A 19,159-nucleotide genomic window follows, 5' to 3' on the forward strand; every position below is an offset into this window, starting at 1 on the left:
GTCACTATATACATATACATATATATATATATATATAAAATACATTTTGCTGCTGTATATGTATGGCATGTGGCACATTGCATGCCGATGGCGGCTTTATGTAGTTCATGGTGTCTAATTCCGGATTCTCTGCTGAGCAGAGACATCGTTGCAGTTATGCTGATGCGAATGCACAGTGTTTGCCCACTGCCTGAGCTGGTTATAGGGTTAGCGCCCTGTGTTTAAATCCCCATGATAGATTTACCTCTTTTCAAAGAAAGGAAATCTATCCTGCTCTGGCTCTCACTTGGCCTGTTGTAATTAGGTTAAGGCTTAGATCAATGGAGGCTATGTTTACAGTAACACTGCAAGTTTGCGTTTGGGATGGAAAACTAATATAAAGCACGGGTGATGGGCATAGACGTTTCAGTAAAATATAAAACAGACAGAAAGCATTGACATTTTATTTATTCTTTTTTATTTTTGGAACAGATGAAATGTGGGGTCAAGGTTCTAGAACACTGACGGTATTTACAGCGTGCGTCAGCAGAACATCTTATATACCATCCCGGTTTCAGGGTTAACAGTCTGAAGACAATTTGTGTAGCATATTATTATTATTATTATTATTATTATTATTATTATTATTATTATCATTATGTGTACAAATAATTAATTGTTATTATATAATTAAAATAATTGAACAGGTTCTTACTAATTTCAAGAAATATATTAATGGGCGATTTCAGAAAAATTCTGATAATAAATGAAGAAAAATTCTTGGCATAGTCTTGTCAATTCATATGCATATGCGGCGTGCAACACATGTAACGTGTAAAATTTTTCATCTGTACGCATTTATGCAGTGAAGCATTTCCTGTAAACTCCGGGAGTTGCTCTTAATGATGCGCACCGGCCTCTCCGACTTTTACGAGCAACTGCCACCCCGCCTTCGCTCTGCTTTCGATCTTCTGTGTAGTGCGCGAGCATCTTGGCTATATTTCTTTTTTTATGCTCTGCCCTGCTCTGTTTAAGAGGCGATTGGCTGTATAAACGCCCCGATCCCTCCCTCGTTTTCCTGTCCACAGTTTCCCCCTCCCTCGTCCTTTCCTCCCTCCCACCCGCAGGCAGTCTCCTCTCCGCTCACCGGTCCTATGCGCTCCGTGGCAGCTGTAGCCGGGCTGGTCGGTAAAATCGATGTGGAATCAATAACCAAAGGAGAACCTCAGAAAGCAGGTTTTTTACTGGATGAGGGATGCGCCAAAATATCAATTATAACCCTTCAGTGTTCATTTGAGCATCGTTTAGTTCTGAAGCGAATTCGGGCTTCTCTGTCGCGTGTGACCGATTCGGACGCCGCTCTTGCGGAAGCGCAGGCTAAGTTGTCTCCGCGGAGAATGAAATAAACGCGCCAAACGGCATGGAGACGGATCGCGTGAAGTTGACGGTGGCCGTGCTGTGTGCGGCGGTCTCGCTGGCAGTTGGGACCATTGAAGGTGAGTGTTTTGGTTGAGCGGCGAGCTCGATTCCTACGGGTTTCCATCCGTCAGGTCACTGCAGACTTGACAAACTACAGCATGTCTATACATGATTTACTTTTTTTTTTTACGGGAGACGCAAAGTAAAATGTCCCCCTAAGCAGTTTAATTTAATTCTGCCCAGTGTATCTTGCTTACTCTTCGGCATGGGCACTGTTTTAATCTCAAATAATTTCCCTTGTGATATGAAAGAGCGGTTTATTAAGCACTCAAACGGTTTTATGTGTAAACTAACAAACCATGGGCTGAGGGACTGTTTTACTCGATAGGTGTTTTCTCATTTTAAAAAAGAAAAGACGCTGAACACATAGGTTTATGCTTTTGATTTTTCGAAAACGTGCGCGACAGCAGTAACTGGTAATTGAATACATTGCAGAATGTTATTAACTGCCAAGCTGTTTAGCGCCCTCGCCTGGGTTGCTGAATCGTTACTCAAGCCTCTCTTTTTGCACTTGTTAGACATTACTACTAACCGTTATATAGCCGCTAAACTGCTGAACACAAGCACAGTCTTTTCATATTTAAACTCTACCTAGGAAAGAAGGACATACAGAATGAATACATTGTCTATTCAAACAAGTGAGCGCTTTTTCTGAATTAAATCAATAAACAAATGCAACACCATTCAGTAAATTTGATTTCAATTTTTTTTTCCCCAGGTAGTGTGTTACTTTGTAGTCAATGGAAACCTGGTTAGCCGTGTTTTCTGTGGAGAGTCTGTGGAATGTGTTCCATGCGTACAGGTGCAGTGTTCCACTGTGGGACATGTGACATTTTAGCTATGCTGCGGTGCCTTAGCTTTTAGGTGTATTGGTGCACTGTTGATTGGCTTGTTATTAAGTTCAGACTTACTTTCCCCGTTATTTGATTTGGGTGTGAGGTCTGCTTTAGGAAATGAGGAGAGAAGCTTAATTATCCATTCAGGTGCAAAATTAAATCAGGTGACACATCCTGCACTTATGTTCTGAGACAGGAGAGATCTGTCCTTATTGCGAAAACCACCTCAAATGGCTTCAGAACTTCCGCGATTGCGCTGTGCTCAGGAAGATAACAGGTGCATTAAAAACACCTTGGAGTATGATACCATTAAATGGTCTGCTCTTTATTACTAAGAGTCTGTCCTTGGCAGTGCCATTATACAGCGGGTTTATGTGTCTGGTCTTCATTTTATAACCCAATTTAAATACGTTTTCATATCTTCCTAAGATGGACATGAAGTTTACATGGCTTTTGTTATTACAACTGTATATTTTGATATTAGTTATTCAGCATATAATTCAGAAAAGAAAGTAAATATTAAATGCTTCCATAGGGATGTCCAAGGACATGCAGAGTAACCTCTGTGTGTGTGGCTATCCTGATGTGGTAAACCCACCCATGCTGTGGAAGATGCAGGACCATCAGCCTGAGGCTCATGCTGTGCTTTGCTTGCCAAGTCTTTGTTGCTTTGCTTACGCAGCCAGAGAAACGCCACTGTGCGGAGCCCCTATTGGCTGTCCCGGGACCAGCTGACCAGCGCTGCGGCCTGGCTCCTGCACTTTCGACGTGACGTTTATACTGGGGACGTGCGTCACTATGGAGACCGTGCCATAGTTTATGGCCTGGTTCCTGGAGCCTTGCTTTGTGATTAATACCCCGAGTAAGGAGAGTGTTTGGTCTGGACTCCTTCCTGGTCTACTGCAGGCATTTAAGACGTCCATCTGAAGATCTGTGGTTAGGGGCTGTTTGCTGGAACGAGGCTGGGACAGTTTTCACTGTAGGGTGTAGTATACGGTTGACTATCTTGGTAACTCTTTGTACTGATGGTGATCAGAGGAGCTAGACTGGCTCGATGCTACAATATATGCTCTTTGTCCTGTTATTGATATAATGAAGATCTATGATGAGAAAGAGAAAATGAAACGGATGTATTAATTGGTTGTACACACAGGGGTGTGTTCCTCTCGTGAGAGCCGGGGCTGCTTGATTTAACGAGTGGTGACCCTGTTAATGCTGTTGAGGGAAGCCTCTACGAAAAAAGAGCCAATCAGGCTTAATTTAGCTTTTACTGCCATTGACAGATATATGGCCATTTAAGCCACATTTAACCAGAAGTCACAGGTTAGCCAATATCCTTTACAGCCTAAGCTACAACCAGACAAGCAGACTTAATGACCAGAAGGTGTCCAAACTGAGGCGTTTAAAGGAATCACCTCTGAGGTCACCTCTGGGACCAGCGAGCGTTGATGTTAATGCTTAACGCCTCAGTGTTTATTTCCCCTGCTGAGCTGCTGTCCTGGGTGTGCAGTGAACAGATGGAGACCCAGTAGCTGTGGTGTCGTGACGCACCCCTGTTGGTCAGTAAGGATCTGGACAGACTCAGCAGAACACCAAACACCTACTCCCTGAACACTACATCCTGTCTACAGCTGCACTCTTTTCTCCCTGTGTGCGTGTGTGTGTGCGCGTGCATGTGCGTGTGTCCATGTGCGTGTGTGTGTGCGTGTGTGTGTGTCTAAGTGTGGGGAAGGCAGATCTGCTAGCAGTAAATTGCTGTTAGGACGCTTCCGATAGAGGAAAGATGATTGCGTGTGCTGTGTGTCTCCCGGTTTTATAACGTTGCGACAACAGCAGCAGTTGGTAAAGTCTGGAGGGAATTAATCTCCTCTGGATGTGATACCCCCCCCCTCCCAGCCCAATCCCACACACCACCCATCCCTGAATCCGATGGCCTTGCCTTAAAAATGTCAAAATTTCCAGCCTGGTCAAAGCATAGTCGCCCTGATAAAAGGAACCAAACTAGTCAGTGGCCTCTTTATGACCCTCTCTCCAAAGAGCACACTTTATTTTAGAGTGTTCCCATAATACCCCCACCCCCCACCAAATAATACTTTAAATTGATTTTACCCTGCTCCTGCAACAATATCTGATCAATACCAATAAATTAACGGTGCTGGAACATGCATACACTTTAGCAGGAAGCAGGAAGAGCAGTTATTCCTCTGTGTGTAATTTATATGCACATCCTGGTAATGCATGGCTTGCTGCGGCCTGTCCCATAAACCTCGCCCTGCTGAGACGGTCTGTATTCTCTGCAGGTTTATGGTCTGAGGAGAGGACTTGTTCTTTATTTATTATTTCATTTCTTTTTTGAGATTGATCTCCCTGGGGGTGCTGGGTGTGTGTGTGTGTGTGTGTGTGTGTGTGTGTGTGTGTGGGGGTGTGGGTGTGTGTGTTGCTTGTTCTGTACGCAAACAGGCGAGCGGGCCAGCGGCCGCACGCGTCGGGGACCAATTGGGTAGTGCAGAACGAATAAACCAGGACTCGAAATGTCCTTAAGTAAATCCTCATTTCGATTTTCTTCTCACTAAAACTATGCAGGTCTCAACAAGGTTTTAATTGCCTGCTAGCTTGTTCTGTTTACCACAGACTAGCTGGCCGAGGCGACCAGTGTTGGCTCGTTCATCGGTGGCTTCCTGCTCTCTGTTTCGGGCGAATAAACAGGACTGGGACTGCCTAATGTCACCTGTGTTCGGTTAGCAACGGATTGCCGCTGCTCTTTGCTGTTTATGCAGACTGGGATGCTATCTGTCTTATTCTGTTAATAGCAATGGATTGCCTGATGCTCACATGTGTTGGCTGGTTTAATAGCAGACTGATTGGCTGAGGCTGGCTCTGTGTTGGGCTGGTTTAATAGCAGGACTGGGACTTGGCCTGAGGCTGGCTCTGTGTTGGGCTGGTTTAATAGCAGGACTGGGACTTGGCCTGATGCTCACTCTGTGTTGGGCTGGTTTAATAGCAGGACTGGGACTTGGCCTGAGGCTGGCTCTGTGTTGGGCTGGTTTAATAGCAGGACTGGGACTTGGCCTGATGCTGACTCTGTGTTGGGCTGGTTTAATAGCAGGACTGGGACTTGGCCTGATGCTGACTCTGTGTTGGGCTGGTTTAAGGGTGTGTCTGTGGAAGGAGTGCAGGGCCTCCAGGTGAATTATGGGAAGGAGGTGGTGTAAATTGTCCTGTGGCGAATTGAATGGGAGTAGAGGCGCAGTTGAAGATATCAGATTTATTACCCTGAGGAGAGACTGGCTTCTGTAAGAGCCCTTATGTGCTGTCGGCCTGGGGGAGGAGAGCAGCCAGCTGTCACCCTCGGCGACGCGTAACCCCCCCCCCCAGCCAATCAGGGCCCGGCCCCCCGCTGCTCCTGTGAGGAATCTGAGCCGTGCGTGTTTCTGATTCGTCTCTCTGGCATGTTTAACGGTGACCCCCCCTCCCCCCATCTGTCTGCCCCCCCAGCCCCCGGGGAGTTCATGTCCCTGGCGGAGATGGAGGACGCCCTGCTGCGGAACCTCTTCCGGGGGTACCAGAAGTGGGTCCGGCCCATCCTGCACGCCAACGACACCATCACCGTGCGCTTCGGGCTGAAGATCTCCCAGCTGGTGGACGTGGTGAGGGTGCTGGAGCTCCAGACTGCTCAGGATGAGGATGATCTGTGCTCTTCCTCAGGGGTTTGGGGAGGGGGGAGGGGGGGTGGAGGTGGGAGATGGAGGTTTGTATAGCGGCTGACAGTTCTACGTGTTACAAGACTAAAGCCTCATAAGTTAGACAGAACGCTGTTTTTTCCGCAGCTAAATAACTGTTCTGACAGAAGCATTGTAATAATAGGAAATCTTGCCAGAACACACAGGCATGCAGAGTGCACTGCACAGACAGCCTATCAGAGCCCCAGAGCAGGGGGATGGGGGTGCTGTGGGTGCACCCCAGAGCAGGGGGATGGGGGTGCTGTGGGTGCACCCCAGAGCAGGGGGATGGGGGTGCTGTGGGTACACCCCGCCAGGGCAGAGGCGGTTAAACTCCATGCAGTTGAGCCGGATTCAGGGTCTGTTTATGCAGATATGCGTTTATGCAGATACGCATCCCCACAGAGGGATAAATGACTGAAAAGGAGTGGAGGATTTACAGGCATTATTTATGTCCTGTGTTATATGCAAGTGTGTGTGTCTGTGTGTGTGTGTGTCTGTGTGTGTGTTTTTGTGTTTGTGTGTGTGCATGCATGTACATGTGCGTGTGTGCACGTGTGTGGTAAATTCTATGTGAGGTTTCTGTTGACTTCCCCCCTTAGATGTGTTCTGTCTCAGGGCTCTTGGGGAATTGATTTCTGGGTATTGATCGCCTGAGATGGCTCTGAGATTGAAACTGGTGAACCCACTCTGGTCCCAGGCCCTCCCGAATTCACACCCCAGCGAACGTCGCCGTGGAAACGCAGGCGTGTTTGTCAGGTCACCGAGCTGTGTGTGTAATCCAGTCTGAAAGATGTTCTGCTGAGTGAATTCTCTTCTGAAGCTTATTGGCTGTCACTGGTGGGGGTTTGCTAATAGGATGGAAATGGAGCGCATGTTTGATTACACTGGGCATAGCCCATTCTGCTCTGCGATCACGTGTGGAATAAACAGGGCCTGCATGGGCTGGGGGCTGGGGGCTGGGGTGCGGATTAGAGATTTGGGGCGTGTGTGCTACAGATCCATCATGCAGGGGCGATGTTTGTCCTCCCGTCTCTGTGAGAGGAACCCAATCTGATGGGAGGGGGAAGTGCTTACTGTGAAACAGATCACTACCCACAATCCCCCTCTCCCCCTTCCCCGGCAGGCTATAACAAACTGTGAAGAGGAAGGCAAAGACCTTCAGCATATTGTTCATGAAAGAGGACTAGAGTAGCCACAGCGTGATTATCAGGAACACAGAGTGTGTGTGTGTATGTGTGTCTGTGAGTGTTAACAAGGTTGTGAGACATGCAAATGCATCTCTGTTGATGTAAATCCATTTATCTGTTTGAGGGTGAAATTTAAATTGAATTTGGAGCCGTGGTCCTTGGCTGCACCCCAAACCAGCTGGTTGCCCAGAGACTGCAGCGCTCTGACAAGCCTGTGCTTTATCTCACGCTGCCTGTTTGGATGCTGATCACACGGGGGAGATCCTGGGGGCAGCAGGAGCAGCAGTAGTACGGTCTGTGGATGATCCAGCTGCTCTGCTCTCTCTTTCTGCTTACTACTCTTGCTTATGCCCTGGCTCTTAACACCATGTGTGTCAGTCACACTGAAATAACTGCATTTTTCAAGCGGGCCATTTCCATGATAGAGAAAATGTAAATAAAAAATAATAATTTTCAGGGGGGAGGGGGCTCAGTTCTGAGCATATGAAAATGTCAGGCACACAGGGATGGATGGAGAAGATTTGGAGCTTGCTAAATTGATGGTGGTTTAAAGAGGGGGAGTGTATAGGACTTCTGTAAATCTATCAGGCGCTGTCCGTGGTGCTGAAAGGGAGTGTGTAGGACTTCTGTAAATCTATCAGGCGCTGTCCGTGGTGCTGAAATATGCCTGTGAGGTCACTGGAGGAAAGATGACTGTCTTATGCTGTCAGATGCAATATCTAGATTCTAGACCCTTAATAATACTGTGAGGCATGATGATGAAGAGCCATTTTTGGGCTGTTGGGTCGTACAAGGATTTGGGAAGCTCTAAATTGCTCAGTGTTAAGTGGTGGGGGGATTCTGAAAGCAAGCATTACAGCTGAACAAATTTTTGAGTGTGTATTCTCAGATTTGTTTTAAAGCTATCTGACTGAAGGGCCGTGTTTGGAGAGCGCATTCTCTGCGGGACTGGGCTGTGTGTGGCGTGTTCACAGAGGGGGGAGGTCTGTTCTCTCCCCGTGTTAAAAGCTCGGTGTGGAAGAGGGAATCGGTGAGGCGTTTGCACAGCCCTCCCGAGTCTCTCACTTCTCCATCGCTCTGTGTGACTGAAACGAGGCCTCCTGTTCGGGAGTGCACCCCCATGCTGGCGTCCCGCAGAGAGCACCCCAGCGGAAACAGACTGGGGGGGGGGGGAGGGGTGTTATTTTAAGGAGTGCCTCTGCATTAACGGGGGCGTGGGCTGGCTTGGGGGATCGGGGTTGGGGGGGTCGGGGATCAGAGTCCCTGTGTGTGTGAAAGCAGGGGCTCAGACTCAAACCCCGCCTTTAGTTCCGCTGCTGTGAGTTTAGGAAGCGGCTGAAGTGTTTAAGTGCGCTTTTAAGCTAATGGCACCGTTCGGATGGAGAAGCTCATTAATAATTCAGCAGCTCATTAATAATTCAGCAGTCCAGTCAGCTGTACGCTACGGCAGAGGATTCCCGCTTCTGATTTGTGACTCAAGCTTGATAATACAGGGCAGGGGGATCCCTGGTGGCCTGGGCCAAATTCCTGTCCAAAAAAGTCCTGCTCTGCTGATCCAAAATGGCCGCTGTTTCCCGGCTAGAAGCTGCACATGATCTGTAGGTCAGGGTCAGGAGCTTTAACCTCAAACCCCAAAACACCACCACCCACAAGACCCCCTCGAACAGACTCACACAATACAAATATTTTGCTAATCTTGAGAGGGTTGAGAAGTATCTGTATAAATTGCGACGTGTTATGAAACCAGCAGGGAGGGGGAACTCTGGATAGACACTCGCAGTATTTTACAAGCTGAATACTGCGTGCTTACCTTTAAATTCATGACTGAGAATTAGATGAAAGAGCTTTATCCTGCATTTCAGGTGGAACTTTCAGTCTTGTAATTACTATTTGTAAATTTAATGGCGATTAAATATTGAACAGCTGTCCTACGCTTCAGAGATAACATAAAAAGAAGTTGCTAATATGGCTGTTTACTGAGGCAGTGGAAATATTTTATGAAACAAATCAATACCAGACAGCTGTGCTCTCTGCTGTTGTTGCAACCAGGTTATTGATTTAGTTATAAACAGAGGGTTTGATTTCATTCATTGATAGTTATGGACTTTATTCCAAACAAAATGATTAAACAAAACGAATAATCATCAATATAAAGTTATACTGAAAATTCTTTTGTGGATACAGAAGAACATATTATATTGAAAAATAAGTTATGATAATAGTTGGAGTTAAAATGTGTAAATGAGAATTGTCAGTCTTAAATATGCAGTCCTCCAGAAAGAGGCTATACTGCCCTCTTGTGGCTGTAAACACAATATGCACAATATCAATAAGATGCCACTGATAGTGCTGCTTTCTGGGCATTTATATTTACCTCTATAGAGCGGAGATATTTATGAAAACATAATCGTATTATAAACCATCAAGTCATTTATAGTTCCACTTTCTTTCCTCTCCTAAGTCTGGATTTAGTTTTTAACTAAATTAATTATCCACCATTAAAGTCTCTTTTACCCCAGGGGTTGTTTTACCATATAAATTAAAAATAAAGAAGAAAAAACAAGTCGACAGTTTGTTACCATGTCTAAGACATTAATCTAGAATATTAGATTAGTGTCTTAGATCAATGTTCTGGGTGTGTGATCAAAGAAAGTGAAGCGAGTGTGGGCTTTTTTAATCCAATCACACTCCTACTCTTTTTTTTTTTGTCTGTGTCTTTCCCTGTCCCACCACGTCCTGTCTTGATGGCTCAATGATTGTTTTATTGGCTTTTTAGACACTGTATAGGTTTGCACTTTCTACATTTAATGAATTTAAAAATGGCGCCACTGTTCAAAACTCTGGCCCAGGGAAAAATATTGACACGCACACGCATGTATACAAAAATATTTCACCACATTCAATGTACTTTGCCTTGCTGATGCCTCTTTGAAACTACAGTTCTTGATTATGATTGAATGGTAGTATTAATTACCAGGAAGAAGACCAGGAAGACTGTAAAAATGATGTGAAAAATGAAGAGTCCCACTTTCCTGCAGACCTCTTGTGTTTATGTATTTTTATATCGTGATATTTCTTCCTCAGAGAACCTTTTTTGGCACATAAATCAGAAACAGCCCATTTCTGTGATGTCATACGCTGTGCTCATTTATTTGAAATATCACGCCTAACGTGGAGTACTGGTAATCACAATCACAAGTGGCTGTCTAAGAATGTTTTTTGTGTGTCTGCCAATAGGATGAGAAGAATCAGCTCATGACGACCAATGTCTGGCTTTGGCAGGTAAGAAGGGCGGGACCTCCAGGCAGTTGGGTCTCTCTCATTGGCTGGCTCATAGCTCAATCACAGCGCTCATTATTGTGAGTGTGTCTGTTAGTCCCCATTCTGCATTTCCCTTTGAAGTGAGCCCCAGGCTGCTTTCTGAAGCATGTTGGGAGATTCGCCTCATGGTTTTCACTTAACATTTCCCACTCAAACGAGCTTTAAATTAATTAGAGCTTTTCTGAGTATTTGTTCATGAGCCCCTGAGAGTATCTGTGGCTCTAATAAAGCCCAGAAAAAGCAGATGCCCAGCAGACCAGTGTGACCCTGGGAGACTCATTTTCTCATGGAACCCACCCTGAGTGCCCTTTGAACCTAGCGTTACCTAGGAAACTGCTAACTCTGTGGTGCAGGGAATGTAATTAATTGAAAGATGACTGCCAAGTGAAACTCACTCTGCCGGAATGCCTGCTAGGTAAGATTTTTAATCAGCTGAAATGGCTAATGTGATACTGTGTGGCAGAGCAGGGGCTGGTCTCCAGGGGGCTCAGCACTCAATATGAGTCACTAGCGCTGCTGTTAGGGAACCATTTAGTACTGCTAAGGAAATGTAGCGACGCTTCCTGTGGATCATCAGGGCCATATAACGCCATTGTAAGCCACACATTCATAAGCACTGCACAAACATTCATAAGCGCTACATAGACATTCATAAGCACTACACAAACATTCATAAGCACTGCATAGACATTCATATGTGCAGAACTGTGATTTGAGGGAATATGCTGATGTTATGCCTGTATGTTATGACTGGAGGAGTGGATGGACTTCTATGTGTGACCTGGACTAGGGATCACCTCCTGTGTTTGAGACTCTGTGTGCGACTGTGTGTATAAGTGGTGTTGTAAACTGGGCTATTATAAACCCGTGTGTGTATGAACTGTGTGTGTAACTGGACTATATCATAACCCCTTGTGTGTATAACTGGTGTTGTGTAAACTGGCCATATTCATGTCCCGACAGTGTGTAGAGAAGTGAGTGTGTGTAAACTGGGCCTATATTCATAAAGAATCCCGACATCGTGCTGTATGAGAAGTGAGTGTGTGTGGATTGGGTCTGGGTCTGTATTCATAATCCCCTCCCTCCCCTTGGTGTCTGTCCTGACCCCTGTGTCTGTCGCCCCTCAGTGCGGACGGGCGTTTCGAGGGCTCCCTGATGACCAAGGCCATCGTGCGGGCCAACGGGACCATCATGTGGACCCCCCCAGCCAGCTACAAGTCGGCCTGCACCATGGACGTGACCTTCTTCCCCTTCGACCGGCAGAACTGCTCCATGAAGTTCGGGTCCTGGACCTACGACGGGAACATGGTGGACCTGGTGCTGGTGGACGACCACGTGGACCGCAAGGACTTCTTCGACAACGGCGAGTGGGAGATCCTGAACGCCACGGGCGCCAGGGGAACCCGCCGGGACGGGCTCTACTCCTACCCCTTCCTCACCTACTCCTTCATCCTCAAGCGGCTGCCGCTCTTCTACACGCTCTTCCTCATCATCCCCTGCCTGGGGCTGTCCTTCCTCACCGTGCTGGTCTTCTACCTCCCCTCCGACGAGGGCGAGAAGCTGTCCCTCTCCACCTCCGTCCTGGTGTCCCTCACCGTCTTCCTGCTGGTCATCGAGGAGATCATCCCGTCCTCCTCCAAGGTCATCCCGCTCATCGGCGAGTACCTGCTCTTCATCATGATCTTCGTCACCTTCTCCATCATCGTCACGGTCTTCGTCATCAACGTGCACCACCGCTCGTCGGCGACCTACCACCCGATGGCGCCGTGGGTGAAGAGCCTGTTCCTGCAGCGGCTGCCCAGGCTGCTGTGCATGCGCGGGCACACCGACCGCTACCACTACCCCGACATCCAGCTGCGCAGCCCCGAGCTCAAGCCGCAGAGCCGCCGGCAGCAGCAGAGGGCGCTGGTGAGCAAGGAGGACGAGAACCACGCCTGGCTGGCCATGCTGGAGAAGGCCACCAGCTCCGTGCGCTACATATCCCGCCACATCAAGAAGGAGCACTTCATCAGAGAGGTAACCATAGTAACTGCGCTCACAGTCAGCTGTTACATTGTCAGCTCTGTGAGTTCAGGAAATTAACAAAATTAAATTCAGTATTTCAAGAATTTCAGTATGATATTATTTTTTTATTTTATATCTGGACTTCTATATATTGGGTGGTGTACATAAGCACTGAATATATTTGCAAAAGGTATTCGGCCAAGGGTACAATGACAGTGCCCTACCCAGGAATCAAACCTGCAACCCTCTCCTTTTAGCCCTCAGAAATGGTCTGGCCTTCGCCAGGTAATATTAGAGCGGGCCACTGTAATGCAAGTCTGTAAGTTCTGTCAGTGCAGCTTAGTTTATGCTCAGCAGGGTGTGGTTCAGATGCAGTATTCTGTCTTTCTGCCTGTGGTGTAAAACCTGTTATGCGGTCTCTCTCTCTCCCTCTCTCTCTCTGTCTGTCTCTCTCTCTCCCTCTCTCTCTCTCTCCCTCTCTCTCTCTCTCTCTCTCTCTCTCTCTCTCTCTCTCTCTCTCTCTCTCTCTCTCTCTCTGTGGCAGATTGTGCAGGACTGCCTGTGGTGTATAACCTGTTCTGGGGCTCTCTCTCTCTCTCTGTGTGGCAGGTCGTGCAGGACTGGAAGTTTGTGGCTCAGGTGCTGGACCGGATCTTTCTGTGGGCCTTCCTCACGGTGTCCATACTGGGCACCATCCTCATCTTCACTCCAGCGCTCCAGATGTACTTAAGCACCCCTCCCTGAGCCCCGCCCCCCCACCACGCACCCTGTCCTGACCCCACCCCCATGGCACACCACGTCCAATCACAATGAGGCAAGAGGGTGTTACCAGGGGAACCAGCTCTGGCCTGTCCCAGCACATCCGTCTGTAGTTTAAAGGGTTTTAAAGGGTGGACCAGTTGTATTATATACTGTAATAAAAAGAGCACTTTCCATTGAGTCTTGGCTGTAAAATATTTTGAATACCTGAGTTGATCCAATATTTGTATAAATGTGCTTGTTTTTTATTTGAATGACTATCATTCTTTTTTTTTTAAAGTCTGAAATTATCCGCATACCTGTGACCGACACCATCGCCATGTCAACTGATGGACACATGATCCCAATCACCAATTACAGCGAAGAAAGAGAGGAGGGCGGGGCTACAGATTGTCAGGTGTGCTGCTTTGATAAGGGGGACTTCTGCATCACAGACACTGGTTTCCTGCTCACTCAGCCTCTTTCCCACACTAACTGTCTCTCACTGGTGTGTGGTGAGCATTCTGGCACAAAATGGCTGCCGTGCATCACCCAGGTGAGTGCTCACATTGGTGGTGGGTGAGGTGAGTTTCCCCCTCATCGCTGTAAAGCGCTTTGAGTCCTTGAGCAGTGAGCAAAGCGCTTCATTAGTGAACGGAATTATTCATTGTTATTAATTATTATTGTGTCCTCCTGGAGGTGTTTTCTTTTTTGCCTGCTACATAAATGTAAATGTTTCTGTAAAAAAATCTACTATCGAGCATGTTGTTATTTAAATAATAAAAATGTCTGTACCTCCACATGTGGCTGGAAGATAAAGCTTTTTATGTATTCAAAAATATGCAGAATCAGTCGAGTGTTTAAAGAGTGTGTTTATGAAAGTAACAGATGGGAAATTTTGCTGGAGCAAGATGCTCCAAGCAAGGTACACTTAAATGAAAAGCTTGCCTTCGTTAAGAAGCGTGTAGCTTCCACACAGGAAGTGAAGCTGGCAGACTGTCTGTCCATTTCAGCCTCATTGAGTCTGTGAGGGGTAAGAGTTCTGAACACAGGCATTTAAAACATGCCTTTGAGCTGAGCTGCTTTACAGTCCTCAATACTAGAACTCCTTTTTTTTTTGTTGCATAAACTGCAATATTATTTTACACCACTAGATGGAAACACCTGATCGGTAACTATTTAAACGCACCACAACATCATGACTCTGTTTCTGGCTTCTTTATATTAATTGGATTCGCTGGCCATAAAACATTTACCGTACTTGGCTGGATTCATCAGAATTGTGACTTTTTTTCCTCATTTGTTTTGCTGATGTCACTGTCTCTTGAGAGCAACCCGTCACATTCACACTGTACCAAACACAAACTTCACGTCCGCAGTGTCATTAGACCCAGAGCTCGTATCCAATCGAGAGTTTTACCTTCCAGGGGCTCCAAATGGGGAGAAAAGAAACAGAAAATAATGAAATAATAAATCTGAAATGATAAAAAAGAATCGCATCCATTCTGCGGCAGAAAGCTTGGATGAAATCAGTCATATTGCAGGCATATTGCTTCTCATTAACTTTTATCACATTTTAACAAAATTCTCTTTTTTTAAGTATTCAGAAAAGCTGAAAGTATCCAGAGCGGATTAGGTAACCTTTTCATTGTAATTACCAGCTGAGCACATGACCTTTCAGAGACACCACCTGGCACCGAGACAGGCGGGGGACACTTTTATCAGAAGGTAAATGTTGTAATATTAGTAATTAGCCAGAGCACGTGTCTCTAGCGTTTGGCTGTTTCCAAGTGTCTCTAGGCACCAGGCACGACTATGTTCTGTGAGATTTTTAATTGTTCAAAGCAATGTTACAGCTGTTGCTGAAAATATAGCTTAGCGCCTTTATGCATTTTTGTTTCTTTTAAAATAATTCTGGTGCTTTGGTAATATGATGTTGTTGTGTAAGACACGCCTGACCTCACCTATAAATGTAATTCCACTTATCAGCAGTTAATATCCTAAGTGTGTGATGACATAACACACACAGACTCAACTGACATCCTATCAAATCACATCTTTGTCTTCCCTGAGATTTCATAAATCTGTGTATTTTAATCAGTATTGATGATGGATTGTCAGTCAAATTGTGGAATGAAAGATTAGCCAGTGCAATTAAGTGAAGTGTCAATTTAATTTATCCCCTGCCAGACCTTTGTGAATATGAGAAATATCCTACAAATTACAGAAAACAGAATTTGGCATAAATCCAAGTAATTAAAAGAAATCCTTCAAGTGAATTTTAATGACCTTGGACAGATATGCGAGGAGGTGCTTGACTGTGGCACGACAGACCGGTTTAAACCTGTTTGCCCATCTGTGCCACCCCTCCGTCTGGCATACGGTCACCTGGCTCTCCACTGAGAACCACAGGTGGATGGAAAATAGTGTCCTTGCTCTTGTGCGTCTGAAGACATCTTGCTTTCCTGACTGACCGTGCTTAACTAATATGCCTAAGATTGCTGCGTAGGTACCTTGGATTTGTAACTGCTTTTCTGAGTGTTTTACTTTGATAATGCATTTGGAATGTAGGTTCTATTAATACTCCTGACAGTTGTGACAGTTAGAAGTTCTTACACAGCCTGATGCTGATTTTTTAAAATGAGAAATAATTTCTATGTAAAAATAACCTGTTTAAAAGCATGGAAGAAAAGGGAATAACGAAAAAGCAATTTAGTAACAATTTACCCTTCAGACAACAGCTGCTTATAAACAATCTCTCCCTCTCTCTTTCGCTCTCCTTCTCTCGCTCTCTCTTTTTCTCCCAACCACTTTCTCTTTTTCTCACTCTATCTCTCTTGCCTGTAATCTCTTTGTCGCTAGCAGGGGGCAGCAAAGATGTTTTCAGAATGATGCAGCTAACAGTGTCTCAGGCAAAGAAACTCTGATATCTGCATGAACATTGACAGAACCTTCTCAACCAAACCATTTAATTGGCTCCCAATGTCCTTGTCTGCTGAATGCACAGAATACACACAAAACCTCTGTCACGTGCCTTTAGGACCTTATGAACACAGGCTTTGGGAAATCAGTCTGTTGGCACATATATCGCTGTGTTAAAATGGTTTGTTAGCTGGAATGGACAGAGGAGACTGAGTTGTTGGGTGTTAGACCAGCTGATTTAGAGCGACTGCCTGTGATTTTGTAGGGTTAAGAAGTGCGTGTGAATGTGAGAGAGACAGGATGTGTGAGACTGTATTTCCCCAAACTCTGACAGTGAAAGAAGTGGAGAAGCAGCAGCTCTCTCGTATATTCAGGCTCAGGGAGATGGATGCCTTGCCGCACATCTTTATCAGACACATTTAGAAACCAGCCGTTAGATTCACAAAGAAACAGGATGATTTCCTATCACCTCAGATACCTTTCGGAAAACGGCAGGGACTTATTTGCTCATTATCCAAAGCAAATATAAAGGTTTTTTTTTATTCAATGCCCAGTTTCTCAATGCCTGCTTCAGAGGCAAGAAACAAGCCGAAACAAGCACCCGCTCATATTCACAGAATATTTAATCAGATTGGGATGCACGGTTGGCCACACATTTTTTTTTTTTCTCACAGAAAATACATAATCTCTGCCGTCATTCCGGTTCTTTCTCCAGACTAGCAGTCGGTAATATTTGTGATTCCATACTTCTGTGATAATAGATTTTTAGGAAACAAAAGGAACAAGGTGGAGACAGGAGGGCATTGCAGAACTTTGATTTAGAACGTCTGGCTTTCACAAAGTAAAGTGGTAAAATGCATCTATGCATCTGAATGCCCCCAATTCCCTCTGAGACTGCAAAGGGCTTATTCCACATGTCTGTGCTGAAGTCTCAGATGCTGCCTTGGCAGAGTGGTTCCATTGTTGAAAATGCCATCGATTCCATAAACCCTGTCAGGAACATGGCATTTATTCCAGTGGAAACTGCACTGTAATGTAACATTTCATTACTATTTTCTATGTTGAAGTACTGGAAAATATATCTGGAGTGGTTCCGCATATTCAAATGTTCAAGGTAGTTCCTGATTTGCCAGCTCAATGTTGTTTTCTTTTGCTGGTCATTGTTAATCTCAAACATGCAGCAGTGTAAGAGTGCTTTAGGAACTGTGGGGAGGTAAGAACAGAGGCACGATTCAGACCTGTGAACAGGTTCAGGCTCACCTGTAGATCCAGTACAAACACCATTACCGAACCCGGCTGACCCATTAAGGAGCCCAGCTGTGGCTCCCAAACCCTCCTCAGCTGGATCCTGGTGTTTCATGTGCTCCATCTCAAGCACACCTGAGACGCCAATAAGGCCTGCATGGGTGCATCCATGCTGAACACACTAAACCCCTGAGTGGGTTGTACCCGAGGGCCACTGTAACACTGAGATTCAGCGATAGCGAGGCCATACTGGCCATTATTTCAGCCTCGTATCTCCAGTTCTGTCCTATTTATAGGGCCAATATACAGCTTTTGGTTCCATTTCCCCATGTACACAGTAAAGCTGAAAGGTTCATAACATGCTCTTCTGCATGTCCAGGGCCTGCTGCTGGTGCTCAGACATACAGACATGTGTGTCAGTGTGACAATGGTGAAGCAAAATGGATCTTTTGTGTACACTATCTTTGTTTTGGGGGTTGTCTCAAGTTGATTTTATGGAGGCACTGTGCTTTTCAATGGCTTCCTAATCTCTCAGTCTATACTCGAGAAATCTCTTATCTTGTATTTGCAGTCTCAAAAGCTGCAGAGTTCAGACATTAGAGGGGACTGAGGGAATGTCTTCTTTGGGGTGAAGGTCACTGGAAGTTCAGATTGTGTCAAGTTTGGGCTCGTTTTCATTCTAGATTAAGTGTTTGATTGGACGTGGATATAAAGAAGAGGCATTATGCACCGTTATTGGATTGGGCCAGAGGGAAGGGCCAATCAATTCTCTTTGTTTCGACTGTCAGAAGGTGCAAAATACTGGGAGAAATTATGCGTCTTTCACAGACATACGGCAACAAGATTTAGGCTCTGCAATCCCTCCTGTGGAAGTGACACAAGGTCACAGAATTTTACTCCGTAGAACTGTACAGGCCACACAGCCACCGTGTGATATATATTCGTCTTCTGTCCTCAGGTTTCAGAAAAGTGAGATGAACTTTATGAATGATGCATGAGCTGAAAACGTGAATCACCTTCCTGAATGATAACAGGGCTCAGCATTTCACTAAAAAGGGGATTCTTTATTTATTTATGAGGAAATGAAAAAATGCACTTTGACTTTCCACAAATCACAGACATATGGCAACCAATAAATAAATAAATAATTAAATAAATGAAAATAAACAATTCACCATGGAACAGCATACTATTTAAAAATGATTTAAAATCGCTTTTTAAAAAGGAAAGCTACTCCTTGCTCCTTTCTTCCTTTTGAAGAAAGAAGTGTACACATTTGGATGCTTTGTTTTCTTCAGTCCTTTAGAGAGGGAGGCTGTGTGGGTGTAAATGAGATTTCTCAGCTGAACGCTTTGGGACTCACCTTCACGCCAGAGCGTGTGTTCCACGGGCTGCTCCCAACGAGAAAAAAAATCAGACAATAAAATGCATTTTGTGAAGTTTTAGTCAATCACGGGTGTATATACACCGTTAATATGTACATTTCGGTGAGATTTAAAAAACTGACGCGGTCTGGTGAGTGACAGGGTTTGCTCCTGCTCACAGCTGGGCAGAAACCTTCAGCCTTCGTCTGTCACTGTTCTGGAGCGCGTGAATGGAACGGTGTGTTAATTCAGCACCACGCACGGGTGGAGAGCTTCTATAGCACTTCAGGATCCGTTCGGGGACTGTGTGTGAATGTCACACAATGCTGGCTATTGCTGGTTTTCCTCAGAAAAACCGATTC

The 19,159-nt window shown here is 45.6% G+C and overlaps 1 protein-coding gene across 1 annotated transcript; it reads left to right on the plus strand.

The window, feature by feature from the left end:
- The first annotated feature begins 1,100 nt into the window (after positions 1-1,100).
- On the plus strand, positions 1,101-14,066 carry LOC135254401 (neuronal acetylcholine receptor subunit non-alpha-3-like). The gene is given in 7 exon segments (XM_064334508.1): positions 1,101-1,475; positions 5,790-5,941; positions 10,441-10,485; positions 11,281-11,328; positions 11,504-11,559; positions 11,652-12,540; positions 13,138-14,066. Coding segments are annotated over 7 exon segments (1,401 nt in total). The 5' UTR covers positions 1,101-1,399; the 3' UTR covers positions 13,273-14,066.
- Positions 14,067-19,159: the final 5,093 nt, after the last annotated feature.

This window comes from Anguilla rostrata, chromosome 5 (assembly GCF_018555375.3).
Source record: "Anguilla rostrata isolate EN2019 chromosome 5, ASM1855537v3, whole genome shotgun sequence".
NCBI lineage: Eukaryota > Metazoa > Chordata > Actinopteri > Anguilliformes > Anguillidae > Anguilla > Anguilla rostrata.